Source organism: Perca fluviatilis, chromosome 8 (genome assembly GCF_010015445.1).
Source record: "Perca fluviatilis chromosome 8, GENO_Pfluv_1.0, whole genome shotgun sequence".
NCBI classification, from domain to species: Eukaryota; Metazoa; Chordata; class Actinopteri; order Perciformes; family Percidae; genus Perca; species Perca fluviatilis.
Window position 1 is genome coordinate 35,039,002 of NC_053119.1, and position 23,288 is coordinate 35,062,289.

A 23,288-nucleotide genomic window follows, 5' to 3' on the forward strand; every position below is an offset into this window, starting at 1 on the left:
ATAAGCTGCTTGGAGTGAATTGGATGGATAGTTTTATGTATAAAGACAGACTGTTACTGAAATAGCTGCATGGTTTAACATGCTGTGTGTTGTGCCTTTACAGTTTTTCTCAATTGCTTTGGCACATTTGCTGAAACAAACTTACAATGGTCCAAACTTTAAGTACAATACTCACACCACGTGGTACATTCAGCACATCAATCTATTTGATCGCAAAAGGTGATAACTCAATCGAAATAAACAACTCCTGTTTGAAACATAAATAAATCATGATCATTTATCATGAATAAATCATTGCCACAAAACATAAGGTTCCTTTATCATTGCTTAGACCGAGACAATCAAATTCCAAAGACATCTTGTCAAATGACACTGTACTCTGAAAGTGTGATAGTTACCCTCTGTAATATTGTCCAGTTGCTAACTTTGTATAATTAGGCAGCTGAAAAGTATTGATGTCCGCCACTGCACACACTATACTTTCTCATTGAATGTACACACCAGCCAACCACAAATACACAAAGGAAGCTTGTACAGAAAAAAAGATATACAACAGAACAATTATCAGGAACTGTTGTACCAGATGTGCAAGAAAAAAGAAAATATGCTGTAAATGTATCAACCTCAAGGGTCATCAACCTCCTCTCTGTGAGGCCACAACATTTTATCCAAGTCACATCTGATATCCTCCCTTGCAATGCAACAAGGGAAAAACTTTTGGCATGACGTAGCCCCCCTCCAGCAATCTGCTGTGATATCCTCACACGTCACCTGTCTGTGTTTAGTTGCTCTAAATTGTAAGGATATTTTATTGTTCCCCATATATTCTTAGTCTATTCATCTGACAACTTTTACAACAAAACCAAATACCTGTTATGTACCTAATATATAGGTGACAGGTTATTGTGATTGTTGGTTGCTTTATTTTGCATGCAGGGATTCAAACAATGAACGTGTATAGTTGCATTTAAGAACAAGATGATTTAATAGCAAATGAATGCAAACTATTTTGATCTGCAAGGCTTACTCAATGCATTCTGTGCCAAAGCAATGACAAATGACTATTAGTCATGTGAACAACTGACCCAATGTTCATACAATTCGACGATTGTGCCAAAGCGATTGAGAAAAACTGTATTTACAGTTTTTTCCGATTGCTAAACGACAGTGGGCACAACTGGAGTCACATGTGCAAAACTCAAACTACAGTCTGCACTACCAAGAGTCACCTGAGCTAAACAGTTCACATCACCTGCATAACAGGCTCAGTGCAGCCAAACACTATGCACAAGCCTCACTGAGATAACACACACTGTCACTCAGAACACACTGAGGGTAAAAACACTAGCGTCAAACACCAATACAGAAATTACAAACTTTTTCATCTTTACAGTTTGAACAATTTGAGTGACTTGACACTACTCAATAGTTTATTTAAGGAAAAATATAGATTGTATAGCATACCAATTTTTACATAATGTAAAAAAGAAGGAATGAAAATTAGCAGTCTTCTTCAATAAAGTATTTTGTCTCTAGTAATTTATGGAATTACTGGGGGAAAAAAACTAAAGGTACATAACAGTACCAAAGAATAGTGTGAGTAATCCTGCCTCTCCAGCATCATGTGGCAAGTTTTCTTCATCACATTGGATGTCTGCATCATCTCTAAATAAAAATGAATGTGGTGTTTCTATTGCTTTCACCCCATTACTTTCTGAAAAAAAGTAAGAATGCAGTTTTACTATAGTAAAGATATAGTGTTTTTCACTTTTTTTTATAGCTGTGTATATAACCTCAGACATCTTACCTGGACATGTTGGTATCTTTGCTCTTTTACCTGTTTCTCTCAAACGGTACAGTGTAGAATTGTTTCATTCTTATTTGGTGTTTGTATACAAAAAAAGGCTTCCTGATCTTTCTCTGTATAAATACCGTATATCTTCACTAACTAGTCTAAAATAAGACACCTACTTAGGCTTTCAACTAAAATTGCAATCAGCAGTGTTTGATAGGCACCAGACTGAAATCTCTTCTGTTTTGAATGTGTGGTTAACAGTTGTGACAGCAGTGTGTTAGCATTTGAACAAAGTGCTGTAAATCTACAGTGTTGTGCACGTTGTGGTTAAAGTCATGGGATAAGTGTGTAGAGTTCTGAAAACTGTGTTCAAGCAATGAGAAACGAACTAGAGTTTGGTCCACATGAACTGCTGCTGTGCAGACTGTAGTTACCGTTTTGCACATGTGACTCCAGTTGTGCCCACTGTCGTTTAGCAATCGAAAAAAACTGTAACATCAGAAAGTTCCGATTTTTGAAGTTCTCACATCGAATTCTTCAAGCTCTCACATTTTGCACCATATTTACCTTCGTATTCCCCCCACTATCCTGCTCTTCCTCTCACAGATAGACAAAATAGACACCACAAGGTCTATCAAGACAGACATAATGATCTGTGGACAGCCTACTGATATGTTGTTTTGTACTTTAGTTGTTATTATCAGGCTAAAGTAAATACACGTGAGAACTGAAGCAACATTACATTTACTTTCAATAAATAAATAAGGTCATTATCCCAGGATAAAATACTAGTGATATTTTACCTGCCAGTGTATGAATAAAGCCACTGAATAACATAATAATATTGCAGACCCTGGGCAATGGCCATGCAAATGACAAAAACAATAAAATGTTTTTTTGGCATATATTTATTTTGGATCACATTTTGTCCACTTAGTCCAATACAAACACTTATTTTCCCCCTAAAGCAGGATCGACATCCTGCAGCAGCAAACGAACACACAAAACATTCACAGATACAGATTCAGACACTAAACTGTGTGTGTGTGTGTGTGTGTGTGTGTGTGTGTGTGTGTGTGTGTGTGTGTGTGTGTGTGTGTGTGTGTGTGTGTGTGTGTGTGTCATTTACTAGTCCAACACTCAATTGTACTGAGAAGGCTTTGACGTAGTTGGTGGTTTTTCCTCTTTCACAGGAGTAATAGCGGGGGAGGAAGGAGAGGCCCTCCATCTCCCTAACACAGAACTTTTTATTATTCTGGGGGAAAAAAAAAAACAGCTGACGGTTCCAGATTTAAGAATTGCAATTTTGAGTGTAAATCCAGGTCATATTAAGCTGCTGCTCCTCCCTGAGGCGAACGTACAATATCTTTTTTTCAAAGTCACGAGAAACCGAGAATCAATCTTGTATGGTTGTGGAAAAGCATCAGATCTCAGTCTTCTTGTTTTTTGTTGATCACTCTTATTTACCATGTAGCTTAGCCTTAGAGTTACTGAACATCAGAGGGCTTTAAACATTACCAGCAGAGGAACTTAACACAATAATTGTCAAGTCTCACACAGCACACATGTTACTATGACACAACAAAATACTGAACGAATGCTTAAACTGCACTGAAAATACAGTTCATTGTTGCTGCTGGCATTAATCACTCTCTCTCTCTCTCTCTCTCTCTCTCTCTCTCTCTCTCTCTCTCTCTCTCTCTCTCTCTCTCTCTCTCTCTCTCTCTCTCTCTCTCTCTCTCTCTCAGGTCTATTTAAAGGCTCCCATGATCTTGAACGGGGTGTGTGTGATCTGGAAAGGCTGGATCGACCTGCAGCGGCTGGATGGGATGGGATTCCTGGAGTATGATGAAGAGAGGGCGCAGGTAGCGCAACGCATGTATACAGACAGAGTGAAGCATTCTAATGTGTGCACACAGAAAAAACACTCTGTCGGACTTGAAGCCATATCCCAGTCTCTGTCTTGTTTAAACTAACCTCACTCTGTGTGTGTGTGTGTGTGTGTGTGCATGTGTGTGTGTGTGTGTGTGTGTGTGTGTGTGTGTGTGTGTGTGTGTGTGTGTGTGTGTGTGCGTGCGTGTGCGTGTGCGCAGCAGGAGGATGCTTTGGCCCAGGCAGCGTTTGAAGAGGCTCGACGCAGAACCAGAGACTTTGAAGACAGAGACCGATCACACAGAGAGGATCTGGAGGTGAGAGGGCCCTGTGATGCTGCTGTTTATAGAGGGACAATGCTGTTCTGCCATCATAGTCAAGTGGACTGTTATTGGACAGTGTATCTCCAACTGTAAAGACAAAATTAGTTCTACCTTTAAAGCGGGGTTTACAGATGAGTTTCCACCCTCCTGACTCTCATCAACCACTACTTTAAGAGTAAACTTAAAGGTCCCATGGCATGAAAATTTCACTTTATGAGGTTTTTTAACATTAATATGCGTTCCCACAGCCTGCCTATGGTCCCCCAGTGGCTAGAAATGGCGATAGGTATAAACCGAGCCCTGGGTATCCTGCTCTGCCTTTGAGAAAATGAAAGCTCAGATGGACCGATCTGGAATCTTGCTCCTTATGAGGTCATAAGGAGTAAGGTGAATTTGGCCCACCCATAAGAAAGAGACATCATGGCTTTCAAACGAGCAAATTGTCAGTTGGTCAAGGCCACCCCCCTCCCCTCCTCATTAGCTACAGACACAGAAATGGCACATCCTAAGGAAAGCTCATTGTGGGACTGGCTCTAGTGGCTGTAATTCTGTACCAAGGCTGAATTTTGGGAAAGAGACTTCAGATATAGTATTAGGGGACCACTAAGGCCTATATAAAAGAGACTTCAGATACAGTATTAGGGGACCACTAAGGCCTATATAAAAGAGACTTCAGATACAGTATTAGGGGACCACTAAGGCCTATATAAAAGCATCCAAAGAGCACCATGTCATGGGACCTTTAACACCATATTGAAACGCATTGTTTCACTTTACGTCCGTTGCACCCCTGACCACAACCATCATCAATGACTAAGTTTACACGCACGTATTATTCCAGTTTTAGCCTGAAATCCGAAAAAGACAATATCTCCGCTGTTAAAGCTGTTTACACGGCTAATGAAAGTGAATATTCCACTAACATTCCCGTTTACATGCAGCCGTGCAAAATAGGATTGTGGTACAACAACCATAGCAACACACAGAGTTGACTGTAAGCCATAAACAGGCCGTAAACTGCAGTAAAAACCCTTATTGAGATACATATTTGGAATCTGCTGTATACATGTTCAAAGAATGCCCCTAAAACTCGAATAATACCGGCAAAGGCCTTATTCGGAACATCCAAACGGAATATGCTGTTTACATGACCCCGTCTCAAATTGGTAATATTGTCATATTCGGAATAATAGTGGAATAATTGTGTGCATGTAAACGTACTCACTGTTGGGTGGGCTCTATTGCACCCAACAGTGATGATTCATTGGCCACACCCCGAGTACACTTGTGCATCACTGGAGGTCATTCAAGATACAAGAATGTGCTGTTAAATTACTCTGTGAAGTAACCACTGTAAATGAAAAGTAAAATTTGAGACATTTCCACAAAAGATGCTATGATTATTTATTTTTTTCAGTTTCAAAGACAACAGACATTCAAGCAGGTAGCTCATTCATGCGGCCCTTGTGTAGAAACTAGGGCTCATGTTGATGTCTGAGTAATGTTCAGTTGATTTGAACTGAGTCCTTTCTCGGCAGACCACAGTGAGCAAAGTGACATGTCGCGTTTGTGGGCTTTTGCTAGGCTAGACCTACCCAACTGGAAATTTGCAAATAGTATTTTCAGATTTACAAATTCATAGAGCAAGCAAGCATCATCAAAACAGCTTTCTAATCGTACAGTTTGTACTGTCTTGCTTACGAACCATACCGAAAATGATTTGGCACTCCAAAATGTAGAGTAAATAAACTTGTAGATACTTTGTTTCAGAGATTAATGGTAAATCTTTTAGCAAAATCTTTTGCCCTAAAATGGTTCTGCATTTGCCATAATTCTGTATCAGTAAAACTATATTGATTGGTGTTTAGGCAAGATGAAAGACCATTTTATCACAGCCAGAGTCAAATTTCCAGTCTGGTTTTTTCTTTGCTTAGTGCTTGGGGTGGCTTAGGGTTGTGTGATGTGTGGTTGTGTGATTTTGCAATATTTTCATTTAAATGATACGTTTACAGTTTGAATCATAGGTTTAGTGCATGATCAGTTTGATGATGAATCTAATCTGATAATTTATTTGATTTGATATTATTAAACGTTTGAATGACTAATTCAGTTTTGTCAGGTGTGCCAAAAGCCTCTGAAGGGAAAGTAGTTGATTTATTACAAAACAACTACAATGTGATCAACCCCAAAAAAAACATCAGCATTTGTAAAATACACATTCACATTCCCGAAAATTTTAATTTCTGGGGATCTGTTCTTAAATTGCATTTTGTTCATTGAATTATCATCATGTACAAGTTTGTTTGCAGTGTCTTACATGTACACAAATTCAGATTTCACAAATGCATACGCTGTCACTTTGAATTTTAAACACACAAACACACAGAACCTTTTACTACTTGAGACAAACTCACTTTCCCAGCAAGGCTTTGGGGAGAGCAATGGAATCCTTCCTAAGATGACGAAGTTACGAATGAACCCCAAATTGTTTATTTTTTTAGGACCCTGTGGTTTCTAAAATCTGGGACTGATGACACACAGACAGACAGCCAGCAGAAAAGAACAGGGTCTGTGTCCTTCATTTCTCAACATTAATCACACTGTCATGCACTAAACCACCCTGTGTGTGTGCATATGTGTGTGTGTGTGTGTGCGCGTGTGTGTGTGTGCGTGCGCGTGCGTGTGTGTGTCCACCTGTTTAATTTATGTATGTGCATTCTTGTGTTTGTCCATTTTTTTCTGTGTGTGACCACAGGAAGCTGTCTGTTTTTTGTTTTTGTTTTTTTTTCACGTATGTGTGTTTGTTTGGTGCATCTGTTTATGAATATGCATGCACTTGTAATGAATTTGCTCAATGAATCTCATCTGCTCCCGCTTGTGAAAGGCATGTATGGCGTAAGTGACAGAAACAGCAAGATGTAACCATTTCATAGCTAGTTTGCACACACACACACTCACACCCACCCACCCACACACACACAAACACACACACACACACACACACACACACACACAACACAACCACACACACACACACACACACATACACATCATCAAGACCTACCACAGCTTTGGTCCTGCACAAATTAGAGAGATAGGAAGGCAGGAACAGAGGGATGAGAGCAGCCCAGATGAGGGGAACAGAAAGACAGGAAAGACAGAAAGAGAGGCATTTATTGAAGGTCCTCTTCCATCGGACTGTTCTCGTGTTTCCTCCCTGAGGCTATCAGAGAAAAAGAAAGAAAACTGTGTCTTCTGCTGAATCAATATAGGTGCCAGCGTTATGTGGCAGTTATAGACCATTTTCCTTTTTTTAGGAGGGCAACGGATCTTTTGGGGGAGATAGCAGTCATAAATAATCCTAGTCCTAGTCATAAATAATGGCCATTCCAATGCTCAGCTATGTCCCAAAACTTGTTGCGAAATTGTTTTGTCATATTTGCTGTAAGTGTCTCTATATCCCGTGGGGCTGCAACTGACAGTTATTTTCATTGTTGACTAATCTGTTGATTTTTTTTTCTCGATACTCTTGATGGATTAGTCGTTGTCAGAAAATGGTGGAACATTTTTATCAGTGTTTTCCAAAGCCCAAGATGACATCCTCAAATGTCTTGTTTTGTCCACAACTCAAAGATAAAGAGGAGAGAAGAAACTAACAAAAATATTCACATTTAAGAAGCTGGAATCAGATCATTTTTTGCTTTCTTTTTTTTTTTTTTTTTAAATGACTCAAACCAATCAATTGATTATCAAAATAGTTGGCAGTGTAAATATGACTAAAAGTTACCAAATGTAGCTTTACAGGAGAAGATAACATTTTATAAATCGATTTATAAACAATGCTCACATATGTACATTCTATTCCCTTATTTAAGCAATGTAGCCTACGGAAAACATCCACAGTCGTGGCACCACAAAATCTAATACAATAATAGTGTTTTTTGTAAAAAAAAAATAAAATAAAATAAGGAGAAAAAAAAAGGAAAAGGAACCCCCTCATTGTAATTCTGTCCCTCCACTGCAGCTCAATATAATAATACATCTATAATAATAGATTTTATTTATGTGTGCTTTTCAAGATAACATACTTCAAAGTAAAAATAAAAGATCCTACCTGACTAAAAACACACTACAGGCAAGTTAATATAAAATCAAATGTAAAATTTGAAGAAAAAAATCTATGGTCTTTATATCCCTAGTGACTACTGTGTTTTACGTGTAAAGTGGGAGGAGGGGGGCACTTTAGGTGTGGTCACCCTGAAGAACCACACTGTGTTTATCCGGGCCTAACTGTAACTATTGGCAACCAGCGGCTGGGTGCAGGGATTTCTCAGCTGAATGTCTGACAGCCTCACATTAATGACAAGACTCTTAGAAGCCGAGAGATATAACATTTGAATTTGTGAACTTTACAGGTGCTCTGTGGGTGAATTTAACCTGGACAGAGAATGAGGGCATTTCTCAAAACAGTTACAAATACTGTATATGCGGTGGCCTACAGGCCAAGAGGAAATAAGGACGAGCAAAAAAAAAAACTGAGATACTGTTTTAGTGTGTGTTGTTTGTCGTTTTATGTTGCTGCAGTGGCACGTTAAAGCAATTTCTCTGTGGCCCTCAAAAATTTTGTTTTTCTCTCTGCCACCACTGGCTGTGTGCTCGTTTCTTTGCATTCAGTTTACTCTCTGCAATTTCTGACGAATGCAAGGCAATCAAAACGCCAAAGAAACCACACACACACACTCTCTCTCTCTCTCTCTCTCTCTCTCTCTCTCTCTCTCTCTCTCTCTCTCTCTCTCTGTGTGTGGATAGAGCATACATACCAGACAAAATAAGTTTGAATCCAATAGCTCTGAAGAAGTTCTTCTTATGTCACATCAGATTGTATTTATGCGTTTGCTTTTAACATCATTTGCGGGGAAATCCTAACTGATTAAGGCTTGCTCTGCAGTTCTGCTTGCACGTAATTCCAAAGTTTACAGTAAGAAAGTTTTTGAACAGAACATTGGCAATACAATTACAATAATCAATAGATTGTGCACAACAAATCCTTAACAATTCAATGCGTATTAAAATACTCCAATTGTCTTGCAAAGGATAAGACAAGCAATTGCAAAATTAGTTTCATAACACAATGTGCACATGAATCAAATTTTAGAGTTGAGATAGTTTGAAACAGCAGTGGGATCTTGCAGATGTGCTCCTAGCTGTTTATGAGGGTGTGACGAGCATTGCTGAATAGCTCCACAGATTCAGCCTCTGCATTTCTGTGGTCTGAACTCCACCTCTCCTTTGGCCATCTAGTCATCTGCACACATAGTATATTCTGTCAGAGAGAAAAAGCAAGACAGAAGTCACTAAATGTGTGTTGTGATGTTGTTTCCTTTTTGTATTTGTTGCACAGTATGAAGTGAAATGAAATGATTCCACCTATATTTACAGTCTACATTAGTGAAACATTTCTTCTGTTGCAAATCAATAATAAATAATCAGGCAGAGAAGCAGAAATGCGGAAGCGCAGCACAACCGACAGTGGGTGAGAGAGGACAGCAGAGAGAGAGCAAGAGAGAGAAACATGTGACATATGGAGGAGTTAAGTAAGGCAAGGCATGGGATAAAGGGGCTGGAAGGCAGTTATACTGTATTGTAGGTATGCTTTTGCTCATGCATTTTTCTTTTTTTTCTTTTTGAACAACATTTCAGTATAATTTACATATTTGGAGCATACACTTTGACTGACGATACGATATTTACACTGAAGTCATCACAAGTGGTAGTCACCGTCTTAAGCCAATACCTCAATCTGGGAAAACATAAATCATTATTAGTATAAATCATTACTTAAATCTCACTCCAACCCAGAATAAGGAAGATTATTAAGGTTATCTGGAGCTGTAGATTACATGTATTTATATTTATGACTTGCTATGTGATCAATAAAGATTACATTTCAAAATTGCTGTTGGGGAAAATTGTCACTCCATTTCTTTTATTGGGTTGAGTAGGTTTCCTTACAGTAAAGCTCAGCCGAAAAACAGTGATGTCTTTTTTTTCACTGGGTGCTCACAGAATATAAAGCGGTTTCCCCTTCAATTCCTGAAGCCTTGTCGTTTTGGCAGATACACATTTTTTTTTTTATCCAAAAGAAGTGATATTCCAGTCATTCAAGGTCAGAAGGTTCCTGTCATGATGATGGATGGAGAAGCAATAGTTAGAGAAGAAATGCGCCTTTTAACTCAACACACAAACACAAACACAAACACACACACACACACACACACACACACACACACACACACACACTTCTCCAAGTGCTCAGCAGAAAGAGATTTGGTGGTGAATGATGAGCTGGCACTGAAAGCATTAATATATCATTAGTATTGATCGCCATCAGACCCCCTGCTTTGACTAACATACACACAAACACACACACACACACACACACACACACACACACACACACACACACACACACAAACACACAAATATGTTCAGATACTGTAGGCACATGTGCACAATCTCGCAGATACAGCACTAATTTTATCACCACAATCACACACACACACACACACACGCGCACACACACACACACACACACACACACACACACACACACACACACACACACACACACACACACACACACACACACACACACTCACACTGTCTCTCCAGTATTGAGTTGTGGTTAAGCAGCCTATAGTGGCCCAGCAGGCTTCCATCTGTATGTAGATCAATACAGAAAGCTCTCCTGCCCTTATGATTAGCAAAGACCACTCCTTTCTGCAAAGACAAACACTACACAACGGCCATGATGCAGCAGCAACAGTGCTAAGTGAAGTTTTTGGGGGGTTTACCTCTTAAACTCAGAGCCCTCTGGGGTAACACCCAGGCTGGCTTATATAGAATTTGTTGTAGATTATATTTCAATCGTGTCTACGTCAATCATCTGAATGTATTTTAGGTCAATAGCATGTGACTGCTATTGTAAATTGTAAACAGATATGAGTGTTTGCTACTTATTAAATATTAAATGAATATCGGTATGTTTAATAAGTAAGAGATCTTCTGTTTTTTTCTTTTTCTCTGACTTTGATTTTTACATCATACTCTGTTATTGTTATTAGTTCCACCTGTACTTTTCTTGCTATGCCAAGTCAAAATGTCTGCCGTCTATGAATCAGATTAATTTGGACAAAAGAAGAAAAAAGATTGCCCTGATGCTAGCAACAACAGATTTGACAGGAAAGAAAAGACAAAGTGGAGATGCTCATTTAGCAGACCTGTTAGACAAAGTCCAAATATTATAATATACTGTATATATAAATAATATTTGGGAGTATTTGGGGTTAGGGAACCACTGCATCCTACCAAATGTAACTCACTTTTTAAAAATTATTTCAACAATTCTGCAAGATCCAACAATTAAGAGTTGAGCTTTTTTTTGTAAATATAGATGTATAGATCTGATAGCAGAAGTTTTGTTAAAGCAACAGAAAGCTTCCCAGAGGAGACAGACCGAACCTGGAGTCAGTCTGGCTGTAAGGAGTCAAAATGGTAGAATGACATACTGTATGTGTGTGTGTGCATGTGACTGTGTGTATGTTGCTATAACGGTGAGTCATTGAGATGACACAAACTACATTCCAGTTGAACTAAGCAACCCCTTTACTATCTCTGTCTGCATTTCTGTCTGCTCTGCTCTATGCCTCACCTCTCCTCACACTTTATCACCCCCCCCTTTTCAATTCCACCCAGCTATCACTTAAGTGTAAACATATAACCACAAGTATTATTTTTTTACAGCAGGAGCAGATCGTGCCACACGTTTACAAACCCACCAGTCATGAAATATATTTAAAAGTCTTGTCATACAGATGGTTTCTAATGATGACCTAATGATCCACACTGTGTGTGTGCGTGCGTGCATACGTGTGTGTGTGTGTGTGTGTGATTGTGGTGACAAAATGAGTGCAGATTTGCTCTATCTGCGAGATTGTGCACATGTGCCTACAGTATCTGAATGTGTGTGTGTGTTTATCTGTGTCAGACAGCCTGTCTCTCTGTCTGTCTGTCTGTCTGTCTGTCTGCTACCTTGACTAAAATACCAACATTAGTAAAGCGTATAAACAGCAGCTGAGCCGTGTCCTGATACAGAGGTCTCTGGCCTCCTCTAGTGACAGTTTGTGGAACTGCAACTTCTTTTTTTTTTGTCCCACATCAGCCTGTAGTGGTAGATTAACTAAGTACAGTTGTTTTCACATTTGGGTTCTTGTTGGTTACCTTCCAAACCCTTGGACTAGAGCTGGCCCATATGGAGAAAATCAGATATCACAATATTTTTGACCAAATACATCGATGTTGATATTGCGGCGATATAACAATTGGTGCTTTCACAAAATATTTACACAATGAAATTTTTTATAAATAATTATCAATAATGTGGATATAATGACTACGTGGGTAAAGGCAAATAATAGAACAGCTAGAACAGTCTGGTAAGTTCAGGAAATGACATCACTTTACTGTAATGCAGCCTTTAAAGTGCCCATATTATGAAAAAACTTTTTCTGGGATTTGGGGTGTTATTTTGTGTCTCTGGTGCTTCCACATGGAAAAAAAAGCCATCCATGCTGTTTTGAGTGAGATACGGTTCTGAATGTGTCCTGGCTTCAGTCTCCGGGTGAGCTGGTCAAAATCGGCTTGGCTAACCGCAACTGTTAGCTCGTAGCGTTAGTGTTAGCATGCTAACGCTAATGCTAACGCTAGCATGCTACCTCGTTCTCAATAGCAAAGCACTGCTACAACACACACAAGTTCACTATAATCTACAAAAGAACTACGTACATGTGCGCCCTCATTTAGAAGTCTCCCAGCTAATCCTGCCTTGTAACTGACCAAAGTTGGAGAAACAGGCTTTCTTTTACTTCTATGGAGCTAGCTGACATGATCTACATCTGAGCTACTGCGCATGTGCGAGTGCAATCAAAGATAGTACAGCAGAAGAAGAAGAAAAGAGGTCTCACTCTGTAGCTAAAACAGAAACCAGGTGAAAAGAGGATCTGCAGCAGTGAGAGAGAGCTGTGCAGTACAACAAAAATATGGTGTTTTTTGAAAATGAAACCATGTAAACCTATTCTGATACAACCTTAAAATACATACTTGAAAATGAGCATAATATGGGCGCTTTAAAACCAGGAAAAGACAACACTTGTGTCATATTACGATGTTAGGTTATCCAAAATGTAAAACGATATCTAGCCTCATACATCAACATCAATACAATATTGATATATTGCCCAGCCCTACCTCGGACATTTTATCTTAACTCACCTACATGTGTAGAATTTATAAGCAGTAAATAAACAATGAATAAATGGTTTGTAACATGGAGTTGTTGTAAGCAAATAAAAGGCCTTAAGTGTTTATTTTGTCAACAATTTTACCTTTCTTTCTTTCTTTTTTATTTCGAACAAAACAATAACAATAAAATAAAATATAAAAACACAATAAGTGCGTAGCAACACACCAAAAGGAAAAACAATATCTATAAAGTGTTACGTTCAACAATATGTTCAATCTGTCCAAAAAGGAGCCGGACGAAGCCAAAGATTGTAATTTTTCCCACCCCTCATTTAACTTTAGATAGTTCCTGTATGTATATATTCTTTACATGTATGTATCATACATTTTATTCATAGCAAGATAACAAATATGCATACAATATATATAATTAATAATATACAGTATCTCAAAAAAGTGAGTACACCCCTCACATTTTAGTAAATATTTCATTTTATCTTTTAATGGGACAACACTGAAGAAATGACACTTTGCTACAATGTAAAGTATGAAGTTTACAGCTTGTATAACAGTGTAAATGTGCTGTCCTCTCAAAATAACTCAACACCCAGCCATTAATGTCTAAACCACTGGCAACAAAAGTCAGTACACCCCTATGTTAAATTCCCATAGAGGCAGGCAGATTTTTATTTTTAAAGGCCAGTTATTTCATGGATCCAGGATACTATGCATCCTGATAAAGTTCCCTTGGCCTTTGGAATTGAAATCGCTCCACATCATCACATACCCTTCACCATACGTAGAGATTGGCATGGGGTACTGTCCATAAAATCATCTCTCAATGCAAATCAAACTAGCTATTAGGCTAACCGACATAAAACCATGCCAATCTCTAGGTATTTAAAAATAAAAATCTGCCTGCCTCTATGGGAATTTAACATAGGGGTGTACTCACTTTTGTTGCCAGCAGTTTAGACATTAATGGCTGTGTGTTGAGTTATTTTGATGGGACAGCATATTTACACTGTTATACAAGCTGTACATTTAATACTTTACAATGTAGCAAAGTGTAATTTCTTCAGTGTTGTCCCATTAAAAGATGTAATGAAATATTTACTTAATTGTGAGAGGTGTACTCACTTTTGTGAGATACTGTGTAACACTCACCAAATTACCAAATCACCCATTACCCCAATCACCCACCCCGGTACATTACATGTTGTTTATTTTATTGACTTATAATTGCTATATACGTCAGAGGGCGCACACCTCTAGAGGAACTGTGGGTTGAGCGTCTTGCTCAGTGACACATTGGTTAATGTAACGCAGTGGGAATCAAACCCAGGTCTCCCACACCAAAGTCATGTGTCATATCCACTGCGCCATCATATCCACTGTGCCATTGACACCCCTACACCCAGTACAATCAGTATATTAACCCAAACCTCACAACCATTTCTCTTCATCCTCATATCCTTTTAATAAAGTGTTTTTATACAACTTTTTTAAACTGTTTGTACAATGTTTTAGCACCTGGTCCAAACCATTGCACAAACTCACCCCACACATCGTGATGCACATACTTTTTCGAGTTGTTCTTATATTGGGCTTTTGAAGTTTTGTTCTTCGCTCAGATTATACCCACCTGCTCCTATAAAGGATTCATAACTGGTGTGTAAACAGTAGATACTTCATAAAACAGTATATTACAGTTGTCATCATATATAAGTATGTGTCTGTTCATATGAACAAGTTTAAAGTGATGTTCAGGTGTTACCAATATGTATTTACGCCTGTTCATGCTTGAACAACTGTACTTAATGTATTGTCTCTTTCTCTCTGATCCCTTTCTTGCTATCTTTCACATGGCCTTCTCTCCATGTCTCTCTCCATCCCTCTCTTTCTTTCTCCCCCTTCTCCCCCTCTTTCATCCCTCCATCCCTCTCTCTCCCCAGTCCAGACGACAGCAGGACCCCAGCCCTGGCTCAAACATGGCCAACGCTGACGTGGAACACAAGATGCGCTGAGGAGGAAGCGGAAGTAGTGGAAGGAGGAAGAACCAAAAAAACAAACAAACAAACAAAAAAAAAACAGGGCTGGTTGTCCATTCACTTTTAATACAATCAACTGGAAGAAAAAAAAAAAAAAGTCAACTGAAACTGCAATTGTTGACCAATTGTTCACCGTTATTTCCTAATAGGTTTGATATGATCGTTTTCACACGCCATACATTTTTGACATATTTAAATGTAGAACAAAATCAACTTCCTGAATTGATTTAATTGAAAGTGAACCAAGCCCTAAAATAGAAGGAGTAAACAGAAATAAGGACACAGCACACCTGGGCAAAACGTAGTGGAATGTATTTAAACACAGAGGACGAAACACAAGCTGTTAAATTAGCATTATATTGCAAATGTGACCCATCCAGAGATTAGGTGTTTTTTTTGGATTCAAATGACAGTTTCAGATTTATAAAGTAGAGATCAAATCATTCAAATACTTCTAAATTTTTTGTCCAGGTCTTAAATGATTTGATGGATAGAGTCCAATTCAAGTAGGCTACCAAAAGTATATTTTCTATTGATACAAAATGGGAGAGGGGTTGTAAAGGGGTATAGATGCCATTACCTGTAACGATGAGAGTAGGAGGAAAGATAGAAGATGGAAGGAGCCGAGAAAAGAAAGAATTGTTTGGCTCAGGGCGACGGTCAGGGCTTATTGGTCAGGGTTACCAGGAGAGCATGGATCGAAAGTGAGGTGTTGACAGTCTGTGAAAAAGGAAAAGAAAAGCATTGTGTCTGCACTGTTCACTGTTGTGCAACACTTCACATTTGTGAACATGCCCTTGTTAACCCCAACTATACCTAGCTCACTTCCTGAAACCTGCTGTTTTCTTAGACCAAAGTTCACATTGCTGGAAAGGGAGGGAGGGAGGGAGGGAGGGAGGAGGGAGGGAGGGAGGAGAGAGGGGATGGAGGGGGATGAAGGGAAGGGGAAAGTGAGTCGCGTTAAAAGTGGGCAGGTGGGAGGAAAGCATCTGGAGAGAATTATGCCAGGTTGTGGCGTTAAAGAAGTGTTTGCTGTACTATAATACTCACGATCTCTTTGAAACATGACTATGGTGAGATGCCCATGACGCCCCAGAATCACGGGTTCAAATATGTAGCAACAACCTCGAGGCGTGATGGTTAACAAAGAAAACTGCTACAAAGTCTGATATCTTTGGCTCTGGAAGCAATCTGAAAATGGTGTTTTTTTGGGTTGGGGGGGGGGGTGGAATCAAACGTCCTCTGTCGTCTGAGGGGTTTTGCACTATGTGATACAATCAGACTTGTTTTCCACATGGATTTTCTTTATATGCATGAAACCAAACGCAGGCCTACCTATGTTCTCGGGAGAGCACTCTCTTTACAGCGCTTTGATAAGGAATAACTGGGTGATTCAAGGCTATGTCATTGTGAAGCCAAATGTAGGTGTGCTCTTGCCGTGGCACCCAAACAGTAGCGTGCTCGACAAAGCACTAACACAGGTGGACTTGGGATCTGGTGTAGCTGTGGCAAAAATGAACCCCAACACTGCAGTGTATAAAGGTGGAGAGCCTCCATTTTGGCCCCTTTTCTTTAGAATGAAGTCTATTGCTTTTTCAGCGGCACAGAGTCATCATAACCTAGCATCGCTTTCCAATGGAGACCATGTATCTCCACTTTTTGTAAGGCCCTGTTTACACGACAACGCTTGCGGGTGAAAACGACAAAATATTTCATCAGATGTGCCTTTCGTTTTGACGGCGACGGCGTTTTTGGGGCTTAAAAACGCAAAAAAAGTGAAAGTGGAAATCTTAAAAACGCTCCACCGAAAACGCAAAAGTCTCTATTGTTGTGGTGGCTGGCGACCCACCCCATATTTTGGGTATCCACAGCCTGCCTATACTTGGTCCGGATGGTTTTCAGCTTTGATGATATCTGACTTTTACAGATAGCGTCTTTCTCGTGTGGATATGATGTCCCTCCGGGTACAGCATACTGCTGAAGAAATTCGGTCCATATGGCTATATATTTTGACTGGCCGGACTCCCAGTCCACGCGCCTTTGTGGCTTTGTAATCTAAGGTTGTTTGGAGCAATAGCTCCACCTCCTCGTCTGTCCAGACAAAATTGTCAGCTTTTGTTGTACGCTTCGCCGTGTTTTGGTTTCGTGCTACTATGGAGAGAAGTAGAAGGCTGTGTGGAAGTGCTTGACATTACCACCTGGCCGCCTGGTGTGCATACTGCATCGAATTTCACACACTTTTGCGTAACCCTATGCACGCAGATTTCCCTCCCAAAACGCTCGTCTAAACGTGGAATAAAAAGTCAAAACGCAACGCCACTTTTGCGTTTTCTAAACATAGCCTTAGAATTTAGTGTTCCTTTATGGGGTTGAGAAACATTTACTATTTTGTAAGCTAAATAAACGGTTTAAAAAGCCATTCTGTTTGTGAAAATTGCATTGTCGCAAAGCTTGCGTTGAGAGGTAACATACTACTATCACACGCTACTATTCAAAGACATTCAAAGACACAAGCTCAAAAATATATATATATAACTTCTGCCACTTCTACTAAAGAAAAACTGGATCGCTATCAACATTAATAATTTATCGGCTCAGATGGAAGACTGTACAGCCTACTGTATCAATCCAATGGAGTTAGACTCTATGTATTGATCGATCAATCGCCCAGATATCCCTCATCACGAAAGCACTGTAAAAGCCTTGATGCAATCTAAATACTATTCCCTGTCCTGTTACAGCACTAGTGTAATGAAATGGTGTTTTGTTATCTTATCGTTTTGTTTGTGTGAAAGTCATGATGTTTACTTTTTATATTACTTCACACCTTCGTATATGTATTCATTTTTGTTCATCTTTCAGCTTTGTTATGAACTAGTAGTAGCAGCAGCATTAGGCTATTTCATGTAAAGTTGAAAATTTCGAAACGTCTCCAGAAATTTGGGAGTTTTGAGGACTTTTGTTGCTTTAGTTTTTCATTGTTTCTTATATTATTTTTATTGTTTTTATTTTATTTTTAGGAAATCCACTTCCTGGGTTAAGTACAATGAATGTGGATTGACTCAAGCCCTGTTTTTGTTTTTTTGATATTGTGCAACCAGAAGCTCATTTCATTTCCCAGTGTGCTTTACATGTAGTGCACTCAACGGTTTTATTATAATTCTTATAACCAAGACAAATCTTTTGTTTGTTATGCTTTTCTGTTTTCTCAGTCTGATTTATTTAGAATTGCGATGAGCTTTACATGAGCTAAGAAAACTGGTGATATCTTTTTTTTTTTATCTATTGATAGCGTGTTTGTAACATTTTACAAGAAGTTTTACAGTAAAGAAACGTTGTTGATAATAGTTGAAATTAAAATAAAGTGAATTGAAAGCTCAAACAATGTGATAAACTCGATGATACAGGACCTCAGCCTGACCGGCTACAGAGAGGTTAAATCGTTTTAAAAGACCTCAAGATGCAAGAGAAATAAGAAGGAACGATTTAAGCTGCAATGGTAACACATTTGTCAAGTTTCTTACAGCCTCATTAACAAAAACACCAGGCCAGCTCAGGGTATGACAAAAAACAATGCAGGATTTTCATCCTGACAACTGAATCCTCGGCCTACATGGGAGGAATTAATTCAGATAACCTGGTGTTGGAGAATTAAAGGTGCACTATGAGTTCCTGCATGGCGCAATTTCATTTTTGTCTCAAATTGTAGGCATCTCTCGTAGGGGGTGGGGGTTAGTGCGCATGCACATAATGGGACACACACACACAACCCCCACTCCCTCCCTCAACCATCTTGTCAGTGATTGGCTGGAATGTGGTTTGTTGTATTTTGGTGCACAGCCTGTGCCCCTAGTGTTTGTTTGACGTTTACGACCCCTGCGTAGTCTCCAGAGACCGGGCTTTTTCACAGTGCATTCAGGGGGCAGGCAGCTAGCGGATCAAGGAGAGATGCCTACGATTTGAGACCAAAATGAAATCGCACTGAAACCATGCAGGAACTCATAGTGCATCTTTAACTTTCTCACTGGCAGCCTTAGTTATTTTTTCCCCAACAGAGATTTGGGAGACTGGGGAAAAAAACTTAATTAAATGTTTTTTTTAAATATCTGAGCGTATTGATCCTGCAAAGTCAGCTGGCCTGGGTGCTTAATTAGTTATAGAATATGGAAAACTTAGAAAGGGATCCTATAGTGTGAAAAAGTGATTTTTGTGACTCGGCTGAGTTTGATATTGTTATATTTAAAGAGATGAGACGCTGTAGTGAGGTGGCATTAAAGACTTGGAGGCGAGGCGGGTGGAAGGTCACAGGAAGGCTGTATAGATTTACATGTGCGGTGGCTGTTATATGTTCCCATGATGCATGGGTCTCAGCAATTCTTCATCCAGTGTAGAAAAAGTTTAAGGACCCCAGCAGTACATACGAGGAAAGTTGTAGGTATCTTTGAATCCGACAGTGTAGACGGGGGTGCGATCACTGGGACCTTCCAGAGCATTGGGTATGAACCAGTACAAGGATAGGTGAGGTGTAGATGGACAGTCAGAGACAGTACGGTTTGGGATGGCCACCCAGGTGTTTAGGCTCACTGTATGCTTTTTTGGAAATATGTAAGTCATGAATGAATCGATTATGTCTGTAATACAGATGGCCAATCAAGCTGTTTCTCTGATCCAATCTTAGAAATAACACCACCCATGGGTGGGATACAGCATCGAGAACTGGTTCCAATTTGGAACCGTTTCAAAAATTACGATTCCAATGTAATCGTTTTTTTTTTATTGGAATCGTTTTGAATCCGATCATCGGTGCCAAATTTAAACGCGCAAGTTTTGGGTTTCTGTAGTGGCCACCGTACTTCCACGCGCTTCTTGTGTTGCAGCCATGGAGCACAGTAAGCGGCACTTTAAAGTGTGGCTTTATTTTATGCTGAAAAAACCCGGTAAAACTGTAAATCACCATTGAATGAAAATGAAATGTTCCCCTTATCTGTGAAATAAGCATGTGGCCCGTTTCAACTCCACCCCTCAAAGAACCGAAATGGAGGATCGATAAGAATTCGAAAGGAAGAATCGGAATTGGAATCAGAATTGTTAAACACAAAACGATGCCCAACCCTACCCATGGTGGATTTATGAAATCTGCCATGTCTGTAGTTCAACTATATATCAACAATTATATCTCTAAACACTGTGCTCAGGTTAAGAAAACATTAATGAGGGATCGATTGTAAGAGATGGAATTTCTAGGTTGTAGTTCGAAAGTGACCCCAGTGTACCATCCTGTCCCCACTACCCCATGTATCATTCTACCATGATTTAGGTGGTTGCCAATGTAAACGCCTTAGTTGATACTCCATCCCTCAAATTTCTTGATGCAGGCATTAAGGCAAAAAAAACAAAAAAAACATTTTCTTTCTTTCTTTCTTTCTTTTTTCTTTTCTTTAAAAACTGTTTTATCTTTTTATTTGTTTAAGTTATTTATACTTTGGTTTTATTTAGAGATCCAAAGAAGAACTCTGTGATATTTAGTGGCTTGTACACATTCGCTAAGCTTCTCCTTCCTGTGTGTGTGTGTGTGTGCCCGTGCGTGCGTGTGTGTATGTGTATGTGTGTGTGCCTGTGCGTGTGTGTGTATGTGTGTGTGTGTGTGCGGTCCGCCTTTCTCTCTGTTTTAGGGTTGAGCTTGTCCTCTCGTAAAGGAATCTGAAATATGAGATATTCAATTTAAAATGTTGGATGTTTTTCATAATAAACACGTATGAATTTTTGCATTTGGTTCTATTCTTTGAGACGCTACACAGTCACTCTACGATGTGTGCTGTTTCTCCCGTCACAGTGAAACAACTTGCACTTTTATAATTATTATTACTATGTGTGGAGTTTAGTGATGTCACGATATTCCCAGCATAGCTCTGCCTTTCTTCAATGCTGATCAGCCAGAATAAGTGCTAACACCTGTGTGTAGTGGTGGAAAGTAACTAAGTACCTTTACTCAAGTACTGTAGATAAGTACTTATAGGCTACTTTCCTTAAGTATTTCTATTTTCTGCTACTTCTTATACTTCTACTCCCTACATCTCAGAGGCAAATATTGCACTTTTTACTGCACTGCATTAGTACACAGTAGTTACATTGCTGAATCAGAAAATAACAGTACAAAATACAATCAATAATTAAATTATATATTATATGTAATATTACTAGGCTATATTAATAACACTTCATTGGTCCCTGGGGGATATTTACAAGCTACCCAGCAGCATTTAAAATAATATATAAAATATATAAATAAATAAATAAAAATTTAAATGAGCTGGCTTCACCTTTACCCGCTGCACTAATGCATTAATAATTAAATTCCAATAGCCTGTGTATTATTCTGAAATGTGCCATTCTGCATAATATGTACTTCTATTTTTGATACTTAAAGTAGGCTATTTTAATGCTAATATTTTTTTACTTTTACTTAAAGGTCTTTTACACCTATCACCATTTCTAGCCACTGGGGGACCATAGGCAGGCTTGAGGAACTCATATTAATGTTAACATAAAGTGAAATGTTCATGCCATGGGACCTTTAAGAAAAAGAAAACGATTGCAGGACTTTAACTAGTATTTCTACACTGTGCTCTGTGGACTACTTTTACTGAAGTAAAAGATCTGAGTCCTTCCACCGCTGCTTGTGTGTGTATGCATGGCCTTAAACAGGCCTTTTTCACAGCTCACATTTTGAGTTGTCACAGGAGCAAAAGCAAAGTTACTAATAACATTGGCTGCAAGTAAGTCATGATAGTGAGCCAGTGAGCCAGCGTGCACAGCACCAGGATGCTGAATCTGAGACAGCTAGATGGAATTTAGTCACTTACAATTGGATTACTTACACCTGTGCTTCTTGAACAAAATGTCTACCTTTTATGATAGGCCTGTATGCACTGAATCTGAATATATGCCTATTTTTCTGAGCCCGTTCATTTACATATCTCATGAAACTTTTTGGAATAAACATAGGAACATATGCTATCTCATAAATGAGAGGTGGGAAAAGGAGAGCAAGATAAGGTTAAGCATCAGAAAATGGCCCTTCTGAGTGAGAATGGGTAGGCTCTGAACAGGTGAGAAGAAAAGAAGAAAGTTTGAGAAAGAGAGAGCTCACTTGTGGTCAAAAGTTGCTTAGCTTTATAGGGACAGTCTCCAAATTTGCAAATTCAGAAATACACAATTTAGAAAAAGCTGCTGCTGTAATTTTAATGTCCTAATCTCATTTTAGGACATTTTGTGATTTGATGTTGCTTTTTGTTGGTTTTCCCACCCAAACTTTATTCAAATTTCATATAGAAAACAGACAGTGTATCAGAAAATGATGACAATTGAAATATCTATTCGATATATAGCCTAACCTAGCCTATATATATATTGAATAGAAATGATTTAGGCTAAATAGAGTAGCCTATATATGCCCAGCTTACAACAAATACAAATAAAAATGAGAGCTTGTGTTGTTATAGCCTTAGCCGTTTTACAGTAAAGTAAAGTGTAAAGAGTTTTTTTTATTGAAATATTCACAATTTCACAATCAAAAAGCCATATTCAGGGGAATACAATAAACAAACAGAGACAACTCAGCGAGTGATATCAATAACAAATAAAAGAAATTATAAAACCAGACATAAATAATGTAGAGAAAGTCAGTCAGGGATTAAGGTAGCCTACAAAGATATATTACAACATTTTTTCTTATAAAGCATTATTTATTCTAGAAATGCAGCAAATATAGGAATAGTTTTCAAGAAACGACATTTATTCATAAAATAGTTTGCCAAGGCAATTAACTAATAAATAACTGTTGTTAGTGTAAATAGTTTTGTTCGTTTTTTATTTTTTATTTTTTTTATCAAATCTGTTCGATGTCAGCTGACCAACACGTCATCACGTCAAACCGAACGTGCGTCG

At 38.8% G+C, this 23,288-nt stretch overlaps 1 protein-coding gene across 4 annotated transcripts in view; it reads left to right on the forward strand.

The window, feature by feature from the left end:
* The window catches only part of cbfb (core-binding factor subunit beta), a 44,859-nt gene extending 29,421 nt beyond the window's left edge, over positions 1-15,438 (forward strand). Inside the window, exons 4-7 of one of the 4 annotated variants that reach the window (XM_039808037.1) lie at positions 3,544-3,660; positions 3,889-3,984; positions 6,492-6,557; positions 15,251-15,438. In XM_039808037.1, the coding sequence (XP_039663971.1) occupies positions 3,544-3,660; positions 3,889-3,984; positions 6,492-6,521 (243 nt within the window). In that variant the 3' untranslated portion in view covers positions 6,522-6,557; positions 15,251-15,438. Of the gene's footprint in view, positions 1-3,543; positions 3,661-3,888; positions 3,985-6,491; positions 6,558-15,245 lie in introns of all 4 variants that reach the window. The other 3 variants (XM_039808036.1, XM_039808034.1, XM_039808035.1) reach the window with 3 other exon arrangements.
* Positions 15,439-23,288: the final 7,850 nt, after the last annotated feature.